The following is a 19,064-nucleotide window of genomic DNA, read 5'->3' on the forward strand; positions in this document are numbered from 1 at the left end:
TGGAGATGAAGGCAGCTCTCAGCCAGGGGGAGGAGGCTGAGTGTGCCCAGACAGGAGCACACAGGGCACGAGTTCCTTCTCGTCAGATGCCCCGGGTGGTTTGGAGGCAGCGCTGGGCGTGCAGCGAGGGGTGAGGTGACCTGGGGTCCCCTGGCTGCATCCCCGTGCCGAGGCAGGGCAGGGCAGCCCTGGGCTGGGAAGGGCTGCCTGGCACCTGGCAGGGTTGGAGGGGTTCAATCCCGGTGATGGCACCGCAGGGATGGATGATCAGGGCTTGGTGCCATCTCCTCTACCTTCCCTGGCCCAGGAGAGCTCCCGTGACTGCCCCAGGGGGAAGGAGATCATGGAACCATGGAATATCCTGATCCACAGGGATCATCCACCCAACCTCTGTCCCTGCCCAGACCCCCAAAATCCCACCCTGGGCATCCCTGGAGCGCTGTCCAAGGCTCCTGGAGCTCTGGCAGCCTCGGGGCTGTGTCCATTCCCTGGGGAGCCTGGGCAGTGCCAGCACCCTCTGGGGAAGAACCTTTTCCTAAAATCCAACCTAAACCTGCCCTGCTCCATCTCCAGCTGCTCTCCGTGTTCTCAATAACCCAGCAGCAAATCCACTCCTTCTCCACATTGCTCACACACACTGAACTTTCCAATAAAACTCCCTGTCCTGGTGTTGATTTATATTTCCTTTTTTTTTTTTTTCCAGTTGAATGATAGGGATCCTTTTTGTAAATGGCTCTGGAATAAATCCTTCACAAATTATATTTTCCCCTTTAACATTGGTAAACTGCCTGAGGCCCCATATCCTGGAATATACATCATCTACCAGCTTCTACCAGCCAAATGTCCCAGTTTTCTGGTGTTAATTCCATCAGAAGGGTCACTTTTGGGTCATTACCAGGACCTGGCCTTGCAGGTATCTTCAGGAGTTTGCTGTTAACAAATCTGGAGCTCATAAACCTCCCCCAGGAACAGGAATGTTCAAACATCCTTGTCACCCTTTGCAGATGCTGGATTTTAACAAATTAAGGGATTGTCAAAGTTGTGGCTTTGTTACCCCATGAACGAAGCTGTTTGTGCCTCCTCCAGTGGCTTTTCCAAAGCTCCCAGAGCTCCCAGGACCTGATTTCCTTCTGCTCCCTGGGCATCAGCAGGTGTCACCTGGGGTGGGGTTGATAGTAAAAGAGTTTTAAAATCATGGGGATTTAGGGTTAAAAGGAAAATTAAGCTTAGTTGGCCCTGAAAAGCAAAATAAATACCCTAGGTACATGAAGACCTTGTACCTTGCTAGAACTGCACCTGGGTAGGTAGTACATGATAAATTATATGATTGTTAGATGTGATGATTTTTTTAGTAATTAAATATAATTGCTGTTTAATCGTAAGAATAATCATGAGAAAGTGTGGTCAGGGGCCTGAGAAAGATCAGGAGAAACTCATGTCAATGTACACAGTAGAACAATATAAGTTTATTAATTAATATGTAGGTTATACAAGGATAGAGTATGAAATAGGTTCAGCTGGAAAGCCGTGTGGAGTCGGGTTTGGGGCTGCACCCCTGGTCCCAGAGCCCCCAGTAAAAGCCCCTGCCTGGACTCACATCCCGTGGTGCTGCGTGCCCCTGGCAGCTCACCCCGCCTGCCTGCCCCGCGGGGAGCTGGCGGTGCCCTGCTGAGGAAGAAGAGCTGCCCAGCCAGGCTGGACAGGGCTGGGAGCAGCCTGGCACCGGGGGAGGTGTCCCTGCCGTGGCAGGAGCAGGAGCTGGATCGTCTTTAAGGCTCTTTCCGTGCCAACCCATTCCATGATTGCCGGAGGGAGCAGAGGGGGCCGGTGAGCAGCGGTGTCCGTGCAGGGATGTCCTGCTGGGAACGGTGAAGGTTTGCCCAGGAAGTTTCACAGATCTGTGTGCATGCCAGAAGTGTGGAACCTGAGAGCGGGATAGAGGTGGGAGCAAGTTTTGATATAAAAGAACAAGAGATGTGTAAATTGACAGTTGCTGAGCCATTGCCATGACATTTACTGGAGAACCAAGAAAGCAAAGGTTAAGTCGACTTGGAAGGAGGTTTTATGACTAGAACAAAGGATATGTTGACCACGAAAAGAAATAGGTCTTAGGAAGAGCAGATACCACAGGCAAACAAACATGCTGATGTGGCAAGTAGAAAAAGGGTCTGAGGATTTTCCATGGCCAGAAAAGTGTAAAAGAACTTTAAGCTTAAACTGTAGCGTACTAACTCATGTGGTTGGACAGTAATGACCACAAGATGGTAATGGTGGTAGTTATGACAGGCTACAGGTGGTAGTAAAGGTGTCGATTGGTTGTTGTGTATTAAGATGCTCAGCAAAGAAAAATATCTAATGTGTTGTAACCAAAACTAAAGGGTCTGCAGGCCTGTCTGCTGGAGCTGGCAGCGGTAGGCAGGGCTGTCACCCAGAGCTGCTGTAACATCCTGGGTGCACCGAGGTGCATTTCGGATTCTCCTGCAGCTCTGCTCCTCACCCAGCCTCTCGCTCTGCCCTTTCCCTTGCAGAACTTCGCTCCTGAGGTCCCGGCCCCGGATGATTCTCCCGGTCCAAAGCCTCGTGTGCCTCGCTGCCTTTGGCCTGGCGCTGCCCCTGGCCATCAGCCTCTTCCCGCAGATGTCCGAGGTCAGTGTGGCCCCGGGGGCTCTCACGGGGGGACAAACCACGGCCTCGTCACCTTCCTGGGTGCCTGCCCCGCTCCTCTGGTGTCCTATGGGTCCTCCTCCGTTCCTGGATGGAGCTGGTGTCTGCCCCTGCACGGGGCACGGCTGAGGGCACACCTCGAGTCTGTCCCAGTGCTGGCCCCTCAGCTTGGGGAGGACTTGGAGATGTTTGAGCTCATCCAGAGGGGCTGGAGAGGGGCTGGGAGCACAAACCCTGTGAGGAACCCCTGAGGGAGCTGGGGGTGCTCAGCCTGGAGAAAAGGAGGCTCAGGGTGATCTCAGCACTCCCCACAGCTCCTGGAAGGTGCCTGTGCCCAGCCGGGCTTGGGCTCTTCCTCCAGGCACTGACAGAGCCAGAGGTCACAGCCTCGAGCTGCACCAAGGGAAGTTCAGGCTGGAAATCAGGAAAAAGTTCTTTCCAGAAAGGTGATCGAGGTCTGGAGTGGCTGCCCGGGGAGGTGGGGGAGTCCCCATCCCTGGTGTGTTTGACAAAGCCTGGAATGTGGCTCTGGGTGCCAGGGTTGAGCTGAGGTGCTGGGGCTGGGCTGGACTCGATGGTCCTGAAGGTCTCTTCCAGCCTGGTGGTTCTGTGAATTCTGTGAATATTCCTCTCCTGAACAGCAGAGCTTCACCAGGCAGGGGAAGGCCCCTCTCCCTCACACTGGGGTTTCCTTGGAGTTAAAATATGGAACCCAAGCTCTGTCCATGAGGCCAAGAGCCTGGACCACCATTGGAGGGGGATGTTCTTCCCCAGAGCCTCTCTGAAGGCTTTTGCTTTTTCATCTCCTGGCAAGGCCCAGCCTGGGGCTGCACAAAGGAAAACCAACCAAGGAAACGGGGAATGATAATGCAGGCACTCAGACCAATTTATTTGAACAAATTGCTCGGGTGGGCTTATTTTAAGTCTTTAATTTTGGTGATTGGAGCTTTTCCTGGTTCTAAATCCGTGCATGTCCAGAGAAGGTCTCTATGCCTAAGGGAGAAAACCTCTGTCAAACAAGGACTCTCTCACAAGGTTCTTCTCCTGTCAGCTGGATCAGGAGTCCGTATCACTGTCTGCACGTGAATTCATATTTTGTCAGCCTGGGTGGGTTTATCCATGACTCCCAGCCAGGGAATCTTGCTGTACACTTGTGTGCTGACTGACGAACACGTTGGGAATTCTCTGTTGTCCTTCTTGCTGTCTCCAGGCTGAGACAAAACTGTCCCTTCTCTCTAAGAACCTGAATTTATCTCAGTCTTGGAGCCTCTTGCTAAAAGACGTGTTTGCTGAAGCTTTAATGATTCATATGGCTCTTCCTTAAACTTTTTCTAATTAGTCAACATCGTTTTTGGAGCCCTTCCATCAGGAGCAGACACAGCATTGCAGTCAGAAGCTGCACAAGCCCCAGTTGCAGGAGCAATGTGATTTCCCTGCCTCTCCTGGGCTCTGAGCATCCCCAGAGCCTGGCAGGGCTTTTGGCAGGAGCTCAGCCTCAGCTCCAGGCCATCAGTCTGTGCCTGATCCCGAGTTCTGCTCGGGGCTGGGCTGGGGAAAGGCTGAGGAGCGGTGCCAGGTCCGGCACCTGCTCAAGGTGGAGCCTGGAGCACGTCCAGCCTGCCGTGGGAAGGAGCTGGGGCACGCAGCGTCCCTTCTGCTCCTTTTCCAGGGAATCTGAGCTCTTTCAAGGCTGGAAGGGCTCGCTGATCTCAACTGCTCCCCCAGCACTGCGGGGCCACCACTGACCCCGGCCCCGGGTGTCACAGCACAGGGCTTTGAGATCCCTGCAGGGATGGGGACTGCACCCGTGCCCGGGCAGCACCTTCCAACGCTGACCACCCTCTCCAGGAAGAATTCCTTCCTGTTCCTCCTTCCTGTTCCTCCTTCCTTCCTGAATATCCAGTTTAAGCCTTCCCTGGCACAATTTTCCTGGAAATTTCCAATTTCCTCCCTATTCCCAGCAAAAATCTTTCAGGATAATCAGGGGAGCCAAGACCACAGCAGGTACCACCAACCTCAGTTATCCCAAAGGAGACATTGCCAGCGTTCCTCCAAAATCCTGGAATTCTAAAATGGTTGGGTTGGGTTGGGTTGGAAGGACCCTCAAGACCCTCTCGTTTCCTGCCATGACCAGGGACACCTCCCACTGGACTTGTGGCTTTCGGGGTGACAGATAACTTCTCCTGTGCAGTGTCTGATATTCCAGCAGGGAAAATCTCGTTGATTTTAGCAGCGGAATGAGTTCTAACCCGCAGGGGAGATTCAGGGCTGGTTTTCCTGCAGGGATGCTGGGATGACGGCGCCGTCGGGAGCGCCCCTCTGAAGGCAGCTGAGCTGCTCCCAGCAGCGCAGACGTGACTCAGCTGTGCTTGGGGCTCCGACGGGATGAGGAGCGCTGCCCACGCGCCCTGCCAGGGAGAAGGAGCCCTCCCAGAGCCTGCCCGGGCTCTGCCCCTGGCATCCAGCTCTGCCGCACAGCTGGATCCCACATCTGCTCACGCCCCGGGCTCAGGGCTCCACAGGCAGCCAGGGCTGATCAGTCTCAGAAGCCCAGACTGGTGGGGATCAGGAGGGATCCTAAATCCCACCCCATTCCCACCCCACTCCATGGGCAGGGACAGCTCCCACTGTCCCAGGCTGCTCCAGCCCCAGTGTCCAGCCTGGCCTTGGGCACTCCAGGGATCCAGGGGCAGCCCCAGCAAATCTGGGAATTCCAGCCCAGCCCCTCCCACCCTCTCAGCCAGGAATTCCTTGCCAAGATCCCAGCCCAAGCTCCCCTTTCCCAGTGGGAGCCATTCCCTGGCTCCTGTCCCTCTGTCCCTTGTCCCCAGTCCCTCTCCAGCTCTCCTGGAGCCCCTCCAGGCACTCTGAGCGTTCCCTGGATTTTTCCCTTCTCCAGGGGAACATTCCCACCTCTCCCAGCCTATTTTCCCATCATGTTTGCATTTTCTATAAACATGTGAGTGTTTACACAGGACATTCCCCCTGTCCTCCAAAATCTCTTTGGAGGTTTCTGTGGGGATGCTCAAGGGAGCAAAGTGAGTGTTTTACCTGGAAAATCCCTCTGGATCCATTTCTGGATGGGAAATCCAAGTGACTTTGCGGGAAGTGGATTTTTGGGCACTCATCACCAGACCCTGAACTTCAGTGGCTTGGGCTTGACATCCTGGGAGTGTTTTCCAACCTGAATGATTCCGTGATTCTGTCCTGTCAGATGAGGAATTCAGAGGTGTTTAAGCACTGATCTCTGTGGGAATGCCTTTGCTTTTTCCCTCGGTCAGGGGTACAGCAGGACAGGACCACGCTGTTGTACCCAGCACTGTGGGGAGCAAATCAGCAGCAAGGGGTAGGAGACGTGTTCTGTTCCAAAAACAGGGCTGTGGTGTGAGCAGCGAGCCCTGCAGGGATTCTGGGTGAGCCACGTTCTGCCCTCAGTCCCACCCTCACAGCCTTTTGTGAGTCAGGAGCAGACACAGAGGCTGATGTGCCACGGGGTGCTTGTTTTGGGCCAGGAGTTTGCGTGGCCACCTTTGATCCTCCCTCCTAACGGGGCTCAAACTCACAATTGGTTTTCCAGCAGAACTGAAGCCTTACTCAAGGTTTAATGAATTAATGGAGCCGCCTTGCCCCATCAGCTGTAGCTGCTCCAGGGTTACTCCTGTGTTACAACAGCTCCAGTGAAATCAGAGCTCAGCTCTGGCTGCAGAGTCAGGGAAAGGGAATTCTGGAGGTGAGCAACCTCCACGTGCTGGGAAGGTAGACGCACCCTGAGCCTTTTTTGGGCCCATATCCAGCCTAGCCAAGCCCTGCGTTTTGCAGGGATGAAATTCCACTTGGATTCCTGCAGAATCGCAGCTCGTTTCTGGATATTATGGCTTTAAAGAGAAGGCTATAAAAATAAACCGCTCGTATCAGCCACGAAACCATGGATCCTTGGGAATACTCACGCTGGAGCTGCTGAGAAACGTTCTTGTCATCCCAGCACAGCGTTAACTGTGGTACCTAAACCCATCAATATGCATTGAGTAATTCGCTGCTGTTAAGTTTAGGAGAAACATGTCGTTAATGCATTTAGCCCACAACCTCCAACTGCCTCCCATGCCCCCCGGGGAATCTCTTCCCTCTCCCAATCCCGCAGCATCCCCACTGACAACTCCTACTCAGCTATGCACTGCCAATGGAAACAGCTGTGACAGCTCCAAACCGAAAATGGGACTTGTGCAAATGAAATTCAGTGTAGCAGCAGAAGAAAGAACCACGGGGCTGCTCCGCTGCCTCTCTGCCCCGTGGGCCCTGCTCCTCCAGGGCGTTCCTCCAGCAGGTCCACCAGGAGCTCCTGCCGCCCGTGCCCAGCGGGATCGCGGGGGTAAAGGTGGGCAGGGCCAGGTGAGGAATGGAGAAATGGAGCTGGAGAACGGCAGAGAAGCCTTCAGCCACCCGAGCACTGCTGTCCTCACCTGGGGGAAGTTCAAAGGGTTTTTTTAGGGTGGTGCTCAATGCATCTTCCAGAATAAGGCCGGTTTCAGCTTTTCCTTAAAAATAATCTTCCTTTTAGATCTCCAGGACAAGGGGAATAAACAGCCTAAAATCCAAGGCTGAGCTATTGTTTTCCAATCTGTTTTAGCCTTCATCTTGTTGGCAGGCTGCTTTAGAAAAGCAAAAGGTTAATGAGCCAATGTGCAGTGGGATTATTGCAGTAAAGATGACAGTGAACCAGTAATTACTAATTAGATGCAGTTTAACAGGAGGAACAAGTGAAATCTCCTCTTCACCAACTGTCAATAATTAGCAGATTTGGTGAGGTTGAAATGTGTCCACAGTTAAAAGGCTGATTTTTTAATGAAATGGCACTTGACAAAAGAGCTGTATGGAGGTCACAGCCATAGCCCTCGAGACGCTTCCCCATTCCATACTTAGGAGGAAAATCAGATGCAATCCAGCAGGGGGTCCCCATGGAACCATCCCTCCCTTGGGATTGCTTTGCACGGAGGGGGAGGGGAGCAGGAGGGATTCTCTGCAGTAATTTTGTCCAAGTTGGATGAGAAACCAGGGAAGGGATTTGCCAGCTGCCATGGGGAAAAATGTTGGAGAAGCGAGAAGTTCTGCTTTGCTTCTGGGGCTGGGGAACGGTTCCCTGGGAGTCTGGGAACCCTTGGGATGGAGGCTGGGCTTGGAAGGAGCTCCTCTCAGCAAAGAAGTGGCACGAGGTCCTGAAGGGCTGGCAGGAGGCTGGGAGCTCAGTGGGAAGCGTCTCCCAAAGCCTGCAGAGGATTCAAGCTGTGCCTCAGAGATCGCTTCCTCCTGCTCCGCCGTGGCTTCGGGAGCACCGGGAGGTTCATCCGAGGTTCCTCTCCTGAGTGCTGACCCAGCTCATCTTCTGGTTTATCTCCTGCCTTAGCTTCTGGTTTATCTCCTGCCTTATCCTCTGGTTTATCTCCTGCCTTATCCTCTGGTTTATCTTCTTGCTTTTCCCTTGTAGACAAAGGCAAGAGTATCTTTGTTTGAAGAGGTGGTCCCAGGGGGCTTCTTTAATGCCCATGAACTGATGGATCTGAGCAGAACCCCCAGGATTTACGTGGCAGTGAGTGGCTGAGCACTGGCACAGTTCAAGTAGGACTTGAGGGAAAATCTGAGGTATTTGGGAATGTGTTGAGCCCCTTTCCAGCCTTCCAATGAAGGGTGGTGGTGTTGATGAGGTGTCTGGAGTTCCCTAGTGAGGATGGACTCGTTCCTGTCAGAGGCTGGAGAATGAGTGACCCTTCCAGAGCATCGTGCTGCCCCAGGAGAGGAGGTGACATCTGGGGACAGCAGGTTGCACAGAGCTCCAGTGGAAGCTCCCAGCCCATCTTTGGTAGGAAATGATGGTCTGAGGAGGTCCTGAACTCCATCTGTGCTTCCAGCCCCAGCAGGATCCGAGCACAGCTTGTGGCTCTGGCCATGGCTGGTGGATTGTCCCCATCCTCCCTGGAGCAGTTTGGGTTTCCCAGCTGATCCTGCAGGGTCCTGCTGCCAGGGGAGCTCCCTTTGGATGGGAAGATTTGCCCTGGTGGGTGGACACAGACTGTTCCATCCTGGTGTCCCTGTGGATTCCCACAGGCACAGCCCCGCCTGGCCCGCTGCAGGTGTTGAGATGTGGGGTTAGGAATGAAGTCAGAAATCCATTTCACATTCAGGTGAAGTGTGCTGCTTTGAATTGTTTCGTCTGTAGAGTCTGTTAATTTGCTGTGCTCATAAAAGACCTGTGCTCACAAAAACAAAACTGCCTCAAACAAGGAGAAAGGAATGTGAACTTCCAAGCTAGAAGAAAATAAGAAAAGCTCCTTAACCTTTGAAACAAGAACTAAACCAAAACTAAAAGCTGCAGGAGACAGCCAGAGAGCTCTCCGCACAAAGACTAATAAGAAATAAATCTGCATACAAAAAATAATGCATATGCAACAAATTAGGAGACAAAGAAAGAGTTTAGACTCTTGAAGGGTGCACATGTCTTTAAAAATTACTGCACTTCTGCCCAGCGCTGTAATAAGCACACCACTTTTCAACTTTAATTAGCTGGAGGCCCCTGTCCATAGGTCAGTGTTCAGAAGCTGTGCTGGGAGGGTTTGTCCTGGGCTCTCCCAAGGCTGGTGAGATTTATCTCAGCTGAGCTTTGACGTCAGAGGACCAGGATCCTCCTCAGGCTTTGCTGCCGGAGTGACACGTGGAGGACACAGCGGTCACCCCACAGTTCTGGTGGAACCACGCCTGGACACGCCGGGCTCTTGGCTGCAGGGGTCTGCCCCAGCTCCTGCTCCCACCTGGAGTTTCTCCCTCTGGCTTCATCTCCACCCACAGAAACAGGCCTGGAGCTTTGGAGCTTGCAAGGTCAGGTCACCCTCCATGGGATAAACTCCAGGTGAATGTGACAGCAGAGCTTTTTGGGGATCCTCCATGGGATAAACTCCAGGTGAATGTGACAGCAGAGCTTTTTGGGGACCCTCCATGGGATAAAATCCAGGTGAATGTGACAGCAGAGCTTTTTGGGGATCCTCCATGGGATAAACTCCAGGTGAATGTGACAGCAGAGCTTTTTGGGGACCCTCCATGGGATAAACTCCAGGTGAATGTGACAGCAGAGCTTTTTGGGGACCCTCCATGGGATAAACTCAAGGTCAGTGTGACAGCAGAGCTTTTTGGGGAGCCCCAGGTTCTCCTTTTTGTATGGGAACTCCTCATTCCCAAAGAAACGCGGATGAGAAATTAAATTTTATAATTTTAATAAAGATTTGTAGGGAATGGGTATATTTATTTACAGCGCTGTGGACGCATGCCAGGATTTATTGCCTTTTAATGGACGTGCATACTTCTGAGAACTTTAAATATTTTTTTATTATTCTTACTAATTTTTATATGTATCAAATTTTACAATAGGTTAATGCATATTCATTTTGCTGATTTTACATTATACTTATAGCTAGTAACACTTATACTCAGTTTTTGTCAGAAAGCACAAAAAGAACTCGGGTTATTTTGCCTTGTCTGTTTTAAGGTTTGAGGAGTTTTTTTATCTTTTATCTTTTAGTGTGGAAATTTGCATTCTTTCTCTTCAGCTGGGGTAGTTGTGTTAGTCTTGTAGTTACTGGACTAAACAGCAGATTTAGCAAGCTCAGAGTGGCACTTTTTACCTGAATCTAAATGGATTTCTACCTTGTTAAATCTTTACTTTGTCTCACCACCATGGGATGATGCTCTCTTAGGTTCTCCTTCTGGCATGGAGCAGATGTTGTGTCCCGGTAATTCCCTTCCGCCTGCTCCACCTGGTGGAATTCCAGCTGCAAATCCACGGTGCTGATGCCACAGGAGCAGCACTGCCTTGCCCCAGGGCCGCCCCCATTCCCCAAACTCCTTTGGAAGCTCTTCCCTGCAGTGCCCTCGGATTCGTGTCCTGGCACAGCTGAAACTCCTCTTGCCCAGGAGAGGAGGAGCCAGTGTGGCAAAGCAAAGAACATTTTGGACCATGGCATCTCCCACTTCCATGGGGCTTTTCACCCCCAGTTCTTTCTCAGAATCTCAAAATCAAAGCATTTCCCTACTGCTCCCCAGTGCTCTGGAGATCTCAGTCACTTCTTCTAGGAGCCAAAGCTCCTCTAAAATCCTGCAATCATGGAATGGTTTGGGTTGGAAGCGACCTTTAAACTCATCTTGTTCCACCCCTTGCCATGGGCAGGGACACCTTCCACCGCTCCAGGCTGCTCCAAGCCCCATCCAGCCTGGTTTTGGACACTTCCAGGGACGGGGCATTTCCAGGGGGAAGGGGCTCCTAAGCAGTGGTGGCGGAGCCCCTGGGCCACTTCAGGGTGGTTGAATTTCCACCTGCTCCGCCTGTTTGGGTGATTATTGGTCTCGGTGACACCGGAGGGCCAGGGGAGGTCAGGAGCCAGCAGAGCCCTGGTGGCAGTGGGGGCTGTGCCTTTGTTCTCCCTTCCCAGAGCCTTTGATTTGTGACCCAGCTGCTTTTTGCTGGCTGCTCCTGGGAGCGCTCCTTTGTTTGGCCTCCCAAAGGCGCTGGACATCCTCCAGGGCCCCCAAAAAGCCAGGGAGGAGCGGCAGGGCTGGCAGCAGGGCTGTGCTCTGTGGCCATGGGGTGGGTGTGGGACCCTCTGGAGCGCCCAGGGGCTCGGGGCTGGCAGACACGGATCTGGTTTCATGTTTATACCCCTGGGAGACAGGTTCAAGTATGTAAACTATCCCCCTGCAAGCGCAGGCTGCTGCAGGTGTGTGGGTGCTGGTGGGCATAAAAAACATTCCTGACACCAGCTCCTTTGAGGAGTCTTCACCTCCTGATGGCTATAAGCCATTAGGAGTCAAAAGAAAGAGCTGACATCCGACAAGTCCGGATAAACAGCTAAACATTAACCCTTAAAGTGGCTCAAAAAACAGACTTAAAAGGCTCTTTGTGGAAAGAAGCCATTTTTTCGCAGGCCTGTTAATTGCTGTCTTTCTTCAGGACACCTTTCAGCAGCACCTAGTGTAAACAGAGGGGCTCCCCCCGGGATTCCTGCGCTGCCCTGGCCATCCCTGGACCCTCCCGGGGCTCCTGGGCTTTGCTGCTTTATTCTGGGCCTGAAAACCAAATCCCTGCCCCTCTTCAGCCCACCCTGAGCACCCCGGCCACTTGCTGGAAATCTTGGAAAACCCTGAGCTGGAGTGAGGATGATCCACAAGGATCACTGACTCCTGGCCCCACGCAGGAATCCTGAAATTAGAAAAAGCCTTTAACGCTTCTTGGTCGGAGGCTTCTTCCTCTGGTGCTCGCCCAGATCTTCCCTGCCCGTCTCCTGCCTTGCCCCTCTCTTGTCACACAGGCTTGGATTTGTCCTTTTCGGTGGATTTGGAGTTGTTTTGGCTCATCTGGAGCAGCTCTGACTACTCCAAGAGGTGCAGGATGCAAAGGAAGGCGATCATTTGTCCAGACTTGCCTGCTTAGGGCTGAGAATGCCTTATTAATCACATCTCCCATATATAATTATCTGTAATTGCCTTTTAAATTTCCTGTTCCTAGTGAGGCTGGTGGTCTGCAAGAGAAGGAAATGTGCTGGAGGTTGGGATCCTGAGGGATTTGCTCAGCTTCCCTAAAGCACCGAGGGCATCCCTAAATCCCACTCTTCCATCGTGCTCTTCCTCCTGAAGAGCAGAGAATTTAGGGAGAGAATTCACAGAGAGAGAATTCAGGGGTCGATGTCTTCAGCAAAGAGCAGCAAATTCCTTCTTCCTCGACAGAGCTGATTGAGGAATTCCTGCTGGAATGGACCTAAGAGCTCATTTTCATAAAAACAAAACTTTTTAATAATGTCCACATTTAAAAGTAGGATTTTTTTTTTTCTTCCAAGAAAGGAGAAGCTCTGAGTGTCTGTAGGTGTAGGTGCTCTTCATTCCAGCAAGGATCAGGCATTGCATTAAAGTGCAATTTTGGGAGCTCTCAAGGCCTTATTTGGAGCGTGCTGGTGAATTTTCCACAATCCACTGGCTCGGCTGTTCCAAATAAATAATAATAATTAAAAAAATCTGCATCCTGCAATGTGAGGGTCCTTCCAGGAAATCGCCCATGGGAGCAGCCCACTGGTCACCCCATGGTGACCCACCCCCCATGGGGCATCTGAGAAATGATGCTGGAGGTGGTTTCCCTTTGATTTTCCCACTGCCTAGAAACCTACGTTTTTTTTTTTTTGTTTGTTTGTTTTTTTTTACCATGGATGTTTTGACTGCATCCACCTCCCTTCTGCCTTCCCAGAACATCATTTTCAGACAAAAAAAAAGACCCCAAAAAACCAAAAAAAAAAACAAACAACACCAGAAACCCCAAAAAACAAAATCAAACCAACAAACAAAAAACCCCAGGGAGAAGTTAAAACCCCAGGGAGAAGTTTCTTCAGCCCTCTCCTGAGGGAGAACCTGGCCTGGCAAGGCCATGAGCCCTGAGGTCACGACACAGCTGCTTCTGTGCCTGCCTAAAACCTTTCTGGAGCTGCTGAAATGAATTTATTGTGGTAAACTCAGGTTTACCCCATGAAGGGCACCCATCCCACTCCTCCCACGCTGAGCAAACCTCCAGAGCAGAGGGGAGAAGGTTCAGCTCCCCCAAAGGCCGTGGGTGTCTCCTCTCTCTGGAAGACACACACAGGGGAGGATTTCTGACCTTGCTGTTTGAGATCTTAGGGTCTCAAAGCTTTTCTGTGGGGGGTTTTGGTGGTTTTGGTGTAACACTTGAGGTTTCTGGTGCTGTGGGCAGCCACAGGAGCAGCACTGCCTTGTCCCAGGGCCGCCCCCATTCCCCAAACTCCTTTGGAAGCTCTTCCCTGCAGTGCCCTTGGATTCGTGTCCTGGCACAGCTGAAACTCCTCTTGCCCAGGAGAGGAGGAGCCAGTGTGGCAAAGCCAAGAACATTTTGGACCATGGCATCTCCCACTTCCATGGGGCTTTTCACCCCCAGTTCTTTCTCAGAATCTTTCCCAGAAGACCCAAACTCACAGCTCTGCAGTGACCTGGAGGTGGTGCCCTGCTGAAAGTCGAAGAGCTCAGTGTTAACCAAACCCCCCAAAAACCCCAGAGAAAGGCTTAGAAACTGTGAGATTTCAAACAGGGTCGGAATCCGAGGTATTGATGATTCTGGGATTGTAGAAAGTCTTTGTCTGTCAGCCCCGCTGCCAAAGCAGAAGCCATAATTGGTCTGTGCTGGTTTCAAGGTTGTTTATTCTGTTTATCTCTCACATGTTCTGCTGCCCTGCCCAGCTCTGTCCTGCAGGGCAGCGTGTGGGGCTCTGCCCTCAGTGGGATGTGACAAACATTCAATACCAGAAACTCCCTGGGCTGGATTGACAAGAACGTGCCAATATCTGTCACCTACGTTGGACAGTGTGTCCCCAGCCTGAACCAACAGAAAAATGCCAACACCACAGTGAGACATGGAGGGCATGAAGAAGGAGAAAAAGGACAAGGCACACCCAATTTCCTCCAGCTTGTCCCCTTTGGACCCCTCATCTAGAATCCTAAAATTTTACTTTTGCACCCGTGCCACACTTAATTATTACTGATATCAAACACTCAGAGCTGGTAATTCATCCTGTAGGATTAAAAAAACTCTTTTCCATGGACACAGATCAGACACACCCAATTTCCTCCAGCTTGTCCCCTTTGGACCCCTAATCTAGAATCCTAAAATTTTACTTTTGCACCAGTGCCACACTTAATTATTACTTATATCAAACAGTCAGAGCTGGTAATTCATCCTGTAAGATTGAAAACTCTTTTCCATGGGCAGAGATCACAGCCAATGTCCTGGGGGCTCTGTCCAGGGGGTTCCTGACCCTGCCAGGGTCCCAGGGCAGCCAGAGGGATTCCCTGGATTCCCACAAAACAGCAAGGCCAAGAAGTTCCTCGTGTCTGCCAGATGACCCTGGGGTCACCTTGAGGAGCCAGCAGGGTCCCTGGGCAGTGGAGGTGAGAGCAGAGAGCTGCTGGGGGATGGTTTGGGGGTGAGCCCGGGGCTGGAGCTGCTCCAGGACAGGGACGGGGGTCACTCCCCAGCTGTGGGGCTCTCATCCCACCTGCTGCTCTCTTATCATCGCTGTTATCATCATTCCAGAGGCACCCCGGGCGAGGGCAGCTCCCTGCTCCAGCCACGAATCCACATTGCCAAATTCCCTTCCTTTTCCTTCCCCCACACCCACGTTTCCCTTCTTCCCACCTGATTAAACATGTTTCTGCTCAGTATTTTTCCTCAGAGAAGCTGTGCCGTGGTAATTCCCCAAAAGTGAGATTAAAAACTCCCAGCCTTGATTGTGGAATCATGAAATTAATTTGGAAAAGACTTTTTTGGTCCCCAAGTCCAACCATTAACCCAGCACCACCAAACCACAGAAGCACAGGATCATTTAGGCTGGAAAAGACCTTTAAAATCATCAACTCCAACCATGAAACCAGCACTGCCCAAGCCAGTGAAGTGGGGGAAGTTGCAATCCCACAGCTGTCCCAAAATCCCAAAATCTGCTCTGCTCCAGGGCAATTGGTTATTCCCATTTAGGCTGAGGGCAGGAACATTCCTGCAGAGCATCCCTGGCAAACAAAATGTCTCCTGAAATGGAAAACCTCCTAAACAACAACAGCCGAATATTCCAGAACAGCCAAATATTCCAGGACAAAAAAATCTGAACTTAATAATTCTCAAGAGCTAAACAACCAAATATTCCAGAATAGCCAAATATTCCAACTTTCCTTTTTTTTTTGTTGTTGTTGTTGTTGGTTTTTTTTGTTTTGTTTTTTTGGTGGGGGGTTGGGTTTTTGTGGTGTTTTTTTTTTGTTTGTTTTGTTTTGTTTTTTTTTTTGTTTGTTGGTTTGGTTTTGTTTTTTGGGGTTTTTGGTGTTTGGGGTTTTTTTTGTTTGTTTTATGGTTTTTTTTTTTGTCTGAAAATGATGTTCTGGGAAGGTAGAAGGGAGGTGGATGCAGTCAAAACATCAAAAAAAAAATCTCTTGTCAGCTCAGGTGTAGAATCATGGAATCATGGAATGGTTTGGGTTGGAAGACACCTTAAAATCCTCTCATTTCTACTCTGTCCTACAGGAAGCTGAAGGTGAGTGCTGGTGACCAAAACACCCATGGCAGAAAAGCCCAGAAAAATCTTCTGGAATGGACAAATCTCAGGAGCCAGAGCAGCCAAATATTCCAGAACTACCAAATATTTCAGAACGGCCAAATATTCCAAGTTTCCTCCATTTTCATTGTTTAAAGAAAACTTTAATTTCAAGCTCTGGTGCTCTTTGTCTCCCCTGTGTCCAGCCCAGGGTGAGGCAGCAGCCCTGACCAGCTCTGGTGGAAGGTGCTGACCATGGGTCCCATCACAGGCTGAGCATTTCCAGCTTTTCTCCCTTCTTTGGAGCAATGAAAAGGAGTAAATTTGGGATATTTGGCTCCTGAGATTTATCTATTCCAGAATTTTCTGGTTTTTCTTTGCCATGAAGGCTCTGGCCACCAGCACCCACCTCCAGCTGCTGTAGGACAGGGTAGAAATGAGAGGAATTTTAAGGTGCCTTCCAAGCAAACCATTCCATGGTTCTAATCTTGAGCTGCCAGGAGACTTCCCATGGTTGTGTGGAAACCACTCTGATTGAATACAACATTAATTTTTATTATGAAAACTGAACATTTCTTTCAAAGACGGGGGTCAAAAAGACTTGAGAGAAACCTAAAATGAAAAGAACTGTTCTGGTCACCTCTTAAATTCAATTTTTATTATTAATTTGAAGGAAAACTTCACAAAATTCAGGTTTCTCTCAAAACCCTTTTCTCCCAACTTTGTATTTGGGAAGAAAACTGACTATCAATAATTCACGAATCATTAATTTGTACTTCAGCCTTGAGAACCTCTCTCAACCAGTGTGTCCAGCTTTGGGACACGCCGGGATTTCAACTGGGTGGAAAACCTGGGAAGGTGTCAGAAAAGAGCTTTAACACCAACATTTCAGGCAGCAGTCCGCCTTGCTGAGGAGAACCACCAGTCACCTTCCATGGGCAGGGACACCTTCCATGGGCAGGGACACCTTCCATGGACACCTTCCATGGTCAGGGATACCCCTTCCATGAGCAAGGACACTTTTCATGGGCACCTCCCATGGTCAGGGACACTTTCTATGGTCAGGGACTTTTTCCATGAGCATGGATGTCTTCCATGAGCAAGGACAACTTCCATGGTCAGGGACACCTTCCATGGACACCTTCCATGGGCAGGGACACCTTCCATGGACCCTTTCCATGGTTAGGGACACCTTCTATGGCCAAGGACATTTCCCATGGGCAGGGACAACTTCCATGGGCAGGGACACCTTCCATGGACACCTTCCAAGGACAATTTCCATGACCAGGGACACATTCCATGGCAAGGACACCTTCCATGAGCAAGGACACCTTCTTCTATAGACACCTTCCATGGCCAGAGACACTTTCCATGGCCAGGGACACCTTCCATGGTCAGGGACACCTTCCATGGACACCTTCTATGGACACCTTCCATGGGCACCTTCCATGGGCAGGGACACCTTCCATGGACACCTTCCACTAGGCCAGGTGCTCCAAGTCCCATAATCCGAGGGGAGCTGGTCAATGACCTGAAATGCTGCTGCGACACCCACGAATCCATGGGACGGGATGGATCCATCCAGAGGGGCTGGGAGAGCTGGGGGAGGGAAGGAAGAGCTCATGGAGACCCTTCCCAGGCTCCCAGTGAGCCACCACCACCTCTCCCCGCTGGCAGCAGCAGAAGACACAGTGACCATGCCGGCCCTCCCTTCCCCCACCCCGGAGCAGCATCCGTCGGTCCCCATGACCCTCCTCCTCCCAAATTTGGCTGCTTTCTCCCTTCTTCTCCCCGCTCCTCTTTTTTTTTTTTTTTTTTTTTTGGCTGAGTGATGAGCTGTATGCCAAATCCATCTGCTCCTGTCTCCCCTAGCTGCCTTCCATAGCGTTCCAGGATCCCTGGCAGCGAGCCTGGACCTATCTCTCTCCCTGCACTCTCCGGAGCACATTCCTTTCTACACCTTTTCCCGAGCTGGGATAGAAATGAGTATCAACCCCAAACAAAAAGCATCTGCTTTCTGCCTGCTGCTGCCTCACCGGCCGCGCCTGCACGCCGCGCCCGTGTCAGCAGCCACGCAAAACACACACAGCCCCCGCCCGCAGCCGCATCTGCGGGGATCTGCGGGGATCTGGGGGGATCTGGGGGATCTGGGGGGATCTGGGGGGATTCGGGGCGCCGGGAGCTCCCCCGCGCCGCTCCGCAGCACCAGCTGTGACCACCGCACCATTTGTTCCTCCAGCCCACGCCAGCACTCGGAGCCAGTTCTTTATCACCCCAATTAGCCTTGTCTGAGCTGATGAGAGGAGAGAGGCTTCCACTGCAAGGCAGGGATGAGGGGAAGAGAGCTGGGGAGCCGCGGCTACCCGGGAGGCGATTCCCAGCTTTGTTCCCTGGGAGGGAGGGAGGGATTGCACCGGGTCAGGGGCACCGCTGCCACCCTGCCGGGGCTACCTGAGCCGTGCCGGCCCGTCAGCAGGTGCTCCATGGGGTTCAGGGCACGCAGTTTTTCGGCGTTTTCCCCCTTTTCCCCCTCGTGCTCTTGGTTGTCTGCCAGAGGGAAAGGAGCATCCTCAGGCTTCACCCGCTCCCAGGGGCTGGGTGCTTCATCCCAGCCACGTTCCTGGGCGAGCTGGGAGGTGCAGCCTGGTGCTGTCCCCAGTGAGGATCTCCCTGGATCTGTGGCAGAGCTTCCAGCGGCCTCACAGGGCGCTGAAGGAATTCCTGCTTCTCCCACAGCCTCGTTGGAGAGCTTCCCATGTCGGACACCGAGCTGTCAGCGCAGCCATCAGCCCCAAATCCTGGGGTTTTCCCCCAAAAAACCCCCTTGTAGCTCTGTCTGGGAGTGCTGCTTCCCACCCTGGCTCCCTCAGGGCTGCTGGGAGCTTCTGTCCCTCCTGGGCTTCTGCTGGATTCCTTGGTGAAGGAATACCAGTGCCATCATCCCAAAGGCAGGAAGGGGATCCCTCCTTTGCCCTGGCACAGGCAGAACTGGGAAGAAGAGGATGGACATGATCCCAGTCCCGTGGTGGGCACTTGGCCTGAAGGGACCAAGTCCCCTGAGTGGGACAGTGGGACAGTCCCATCAGTGTAGGCCCAACCTGCTCCTCACAGCACCCTCCAAGGCAGCTGCTCCTTCACAGGAGGGTTCCCAGCATGGCCCTGACCGTCATCGGGGTCACCTTGGCACTGAGACACCAAAATGGTGACCAGGAGCTGTGGTCTCCACATGTCACAATTCCGCGGCCAGCTGGCTGAGCAGGTCCAGGATTCTGGACAGCCGGGACAGCAAAACCC

General features: G+C 51.9%; 1 protein-coding gene across 11 annotated transcripts in view; it reads left to right on the forward strand.

Annotated features, from left to right (window-relative positions):
• The window catches only part of SFXN5 (sideroflexin 5), a 100,886-nt gene that overhangs the window by 78,726 nt on the left and 3,096 nt on the right, over positions 1-19,064 (forward strand). For 9 of the 11 annotated variants that reach the window (XM_085577353.1, XM_085577351.1, XM_085577350.1 and 6 more), the window contains one exon: positions 2,529-2,646. The exons of the other annotated variants lie outside the window; for them this stretch is intronic. In XM_085577353.1, coding sequence (XP_085433479.1) covers positions 2,529-2,646 — 118 coding nt within the window. The remainder of the gene's footprint in view (positions 1-2,528; positions 2,647-19,064) is intronic. 11 annotated transcript variants of the gene reach the window in all.

The sequence above is a fragment of the Lonchura striata genome, chromosome 4, assembly GCF_050655825.1.
Source record: "Lonchura striata isolate lonStrDom1 chromosome 4, ASM5065582v1, whole genome shotgun sequence".
NCBI lineage: Eukaryota > Metazoa > Chordata > Aves > Passeriformes > Estrildidae > Lonchura > Lonchura striata.